The sequence below is a fragment of the Carlito syrichta genome, unplaced genomic scaffold, assembly GCF_000164805.1.
Source record: "Carlito syrichta isolate Samal-C Ts95f unplaced genomic scaffold, Tarsius_syrichta-2.0.1 Scaffold303646, whole genome shotgun sequence".
NCBI classification, from domain to species: Eukaryota; Metazoa; Chordata; class Mammalia; order Primates; family Tarsiidae; genus Carlito; species Carlito syrichta.
In genome coordinates, this window is record NW_007247742.1 from 1,140,359 (window position 1) to 1,143,458 (window position 3,100).

The 3,100-nt window shown below is 54.4% G+C and overlaps 1 protein-coding gene across 1 annotated transcript in view; it reads left to right on the top strand.

Moving 5' to 3' along the window:
- The first annotated feature begins 724 nt into the window (after positions 1-724).
- The window catches only part of INHA (inhibin alpha subunit), a 3,875-nt gene continuing 1,499 nt past the window's right edge, over positions 725-3,100 (top strand). The window contains exon 1 of the mRNA XM_008058895.2: positions 725-1,195. Within this exon, the coding sequence (XP_008057086.1) occupies positions 925-1,195 (271 nt within the window). The 5' untranslated portion in view covers positions 725-924. The remainder of the gene's footprint in view (positions 1,196-3,100) is intronic.

A 3,100-nucleotide genomic window follows, 5' to 3' on the forward strand; every position in this document is an offset into this window, starting at 1 on the left:
CCCGAGCTGCAGCTTTGCGGCGGCGGCCGTTGCCGGGCCCGCAGCCCGGACCTCGGGGGGCAGTCCTTCCTGCTTGCCTTTCCAGCGAGGGGCCCCGCGGTCTCCTCTGCCCGCGGCCTGGCTTCCTGCTCTCGGGCGCTCTCTTCCAGCCCCCTCCCACAGCCGGGGCCTCCCTCCCCTCCTCCCTCCTACCTCCAGCCGCCAGGTCCCCAACCGCCCGCCAGGCTCCGGCCTGAGTGGCGGAGGCGCCTGCAGCTGCCAATCCCAAAAATATTCTCTGATGACACAGCTGGAGTACAAGAGCCCGGACTGGCTCCTCCAGGCTAAGTATAGAGCAGGCGGGACCACTTGCCCCCCGCCCCAGCCCCAGTTCTAGCCCGGGCCCCAGCCCTTCCCCCCACGGCTGGCCCAGCAGCTGCTGGTTTGAAAGAGGCCCCAGAAGGTCTGAGGGGCTGGTGCACACTCTGTTTCCCCTGCAAATGACTCTTTCAGGGACTGGCCGACCCCAGCTCCTGTCCCACCTGATGTCACCTCTGTGCAGGGTGCAGGGATGTGAGCTTCACACAGTGTGGGTGTGTTTGCACCCGCAAGCGAATGTGGAGGGGGAGGGGGCTTATGTTTGTGTGTGGATCGGGTCACTTGGGGTGAAAACCCTCCCCGGTCCCCTCCCCCACATTCCTGGCGGGAGTGGGAGATAAGGCTCAGGGCCACAGACATCTGCGTCAGAGATAGGAGGTCTCAATGCCACGGGCAGGGGCATCTCGGACTGCGGGGCGTGGGAAGGCCTGTGGAAGACTGGGGTGAGGAGGGTAGAAGAGGGCGGGTATGGGGTGGGGAGGGGAGAATAGGGAAGCCCTGGGCAGACCCTGATAGAAGGGGCACAGGGCAGGGTGTGGGCTCCCTGCTGGCAGGGCCAGGTGAGCTATGGTGTCCCAGCTGCTCCCGCTGCTCCTCTTGCTGCTGGCCCCACGGGATGGGCACTGCTGCCAAGGGCCAGAGCCAGCCCGGGAGCTTGTCCTGGCCAAGGTGAGGGCCCTGTTCCTGGATGCCTTGGGGCACCCCGCAGGGACCGAGGAAGGTGGGGATCCTGGAGTCAGGCGGCTGCCCCGAAGACATGCCCTGGGGGGCTTCTCGCGAAGGGGCTCTGAACCCGAGGAGGAGGATGTCTCCCAGGCCATCCTTTTCCCGGCCACAGGTAACGAGGGTGGGGAACCGGCAGGGTGACTTTGAGAAGCAGTATGACACAGCATGGGTTGGGGAGCCAGGTGGACCTGGGTTTGAATCCCAGCCTTGCCACTCAGTGGCTTTGTAACAATAGGCCAGTTACTAAGCCTCCCTGAGCCTCTGTCTCCTCATATGTAAAATGGGCGATAACACCAACCTGTCGGGATTAGTGAGACGGTGTGCCTAGAGTGCATGGCACATAGGAGGCATTTGGGAGGGATGTGCAGGGAGATAACGGCTCTCTAGAGACAGAGAGGTCTGGGCTTGAGTCCCTTCCTGCCGTCTTTCCTCCTATCGTATGCTCCGTATCCCACACCCTGTTTCTCTGTCCCCGGATAGCTGACATTGAGAAGCTGTCAGGGATGCAGGAAAAATATTAGTTGGGAAACTTTTCTGGGAAATAAGTCAACCTTCTCTTGTGTTCCCATCTCACTTTCTTATGTGTACCCCCCTATTCTATTGACTGAACGGATAAAGCCCTCTTCCAGGTGGGCTTTCTTGTCATCGGGCTCACAATTCTCTTAGGACCCGTTCCTCCCTCATTTCAACCCCTGTGCAGCACAGTGAAGGAAAGTATGGCTTTGAGATCAGGCAGAGTTCCCACCTGGCCACTTAGTAGTTGAATGTCACTTCACCTCTCTAAGCCTCAGTTTCCTCATCTGAAAAACGGGTCAGTTGTTTTGAATTTATAATAAAAGAAGCCATGTGACAGTATAATTTCAATTGCCAGTCCTTCAACTGGTGCTGGTCCATGATTAGTATAGTCTATGTATATGTTAGGATAAGCATACCGACCACACATTTTGGGAAAGGACTGCCGTCTTTTCTGAGTTATCTCTCTCTTCCTTCTTCTCCACCTTTTTCCTCTCTTTCCCCCCATCCTTCTTCACCTCCTCCCTTTTTTGTTTTTTTTTTTTTGAGGAGTGTTAACCTGTCTGTTTTTTTTTTTTGAGTTGGAGTCTCACTCCGTCACCCAGGCTGGAGTGCCGTGGTACCCTCATGGCCACCCCAGCATTGACCCACTGGGCTCAGGCAATCCTTCCACCTAAGCCTTCCAAGTAGCCAGAACTACAGGTGTGCACTATCACGACTGGCTAATTTTTTTATTTATTGTAGAAATAGAGATAAGGTCTCTCCAAGTTGCCCAGGCTGTTCTCGAACCCGTGGGCTCAGGCAATCCTCTCACCTCAGCCTCCCAAAAAACCTGTCTTTTATTTTTTAATTTTTTTAATTTTTTATTTTTTTGAGTTGGAGTTTCACTCTGTCACCCAGACTGGAGTGCAGTGGCTGCTCCCGGCCACCACAGCCTCAACCTTCACTGGGCTCTGGCAATCCTTCCACCTCAGCCTTCCAAGTAGCTGGAACTACAGACGTGCGCTACCATGCCCGGCTCATTTTGATTTATTGTAGAGATGAGTTCTCGCCAAGTTGCCCAGGCGGGTCTCGAACCCACAGGCTCAGGCAGTCCACTCACCTCAGCCTCCCAAAGGCGTGGGATTACAGGCTGAGCCACCGAGCCCGGCTAAACCTGTCTTTTAAAAATGGAATTATCTTAAAGAATTTATCATACAATATTCTTGACATGCCAAAAGATGCAAGAATAGTGTCTACGTGGGTGTCCATGTTGACACTATTTGGGATGCCATTTAACACTATGGGATGAGCAAACATTGAAGTCTGCCTACCAATTGTTAGTGTTGGTGAGGTAGAGAGTGACAGGGTCTCTTACACACTGCTGATGGGAATGTTAATCAGTAAAACCCATCCAGAGAGATGCTGGCAATGTTCTGTATTTTTTAAAGTCCTTTAATGATGAAATTTTTTTTTTTTTTTGGGTTGGAGTCTCACTCTGTCACCCAGACTGGAGTGCAGTGGC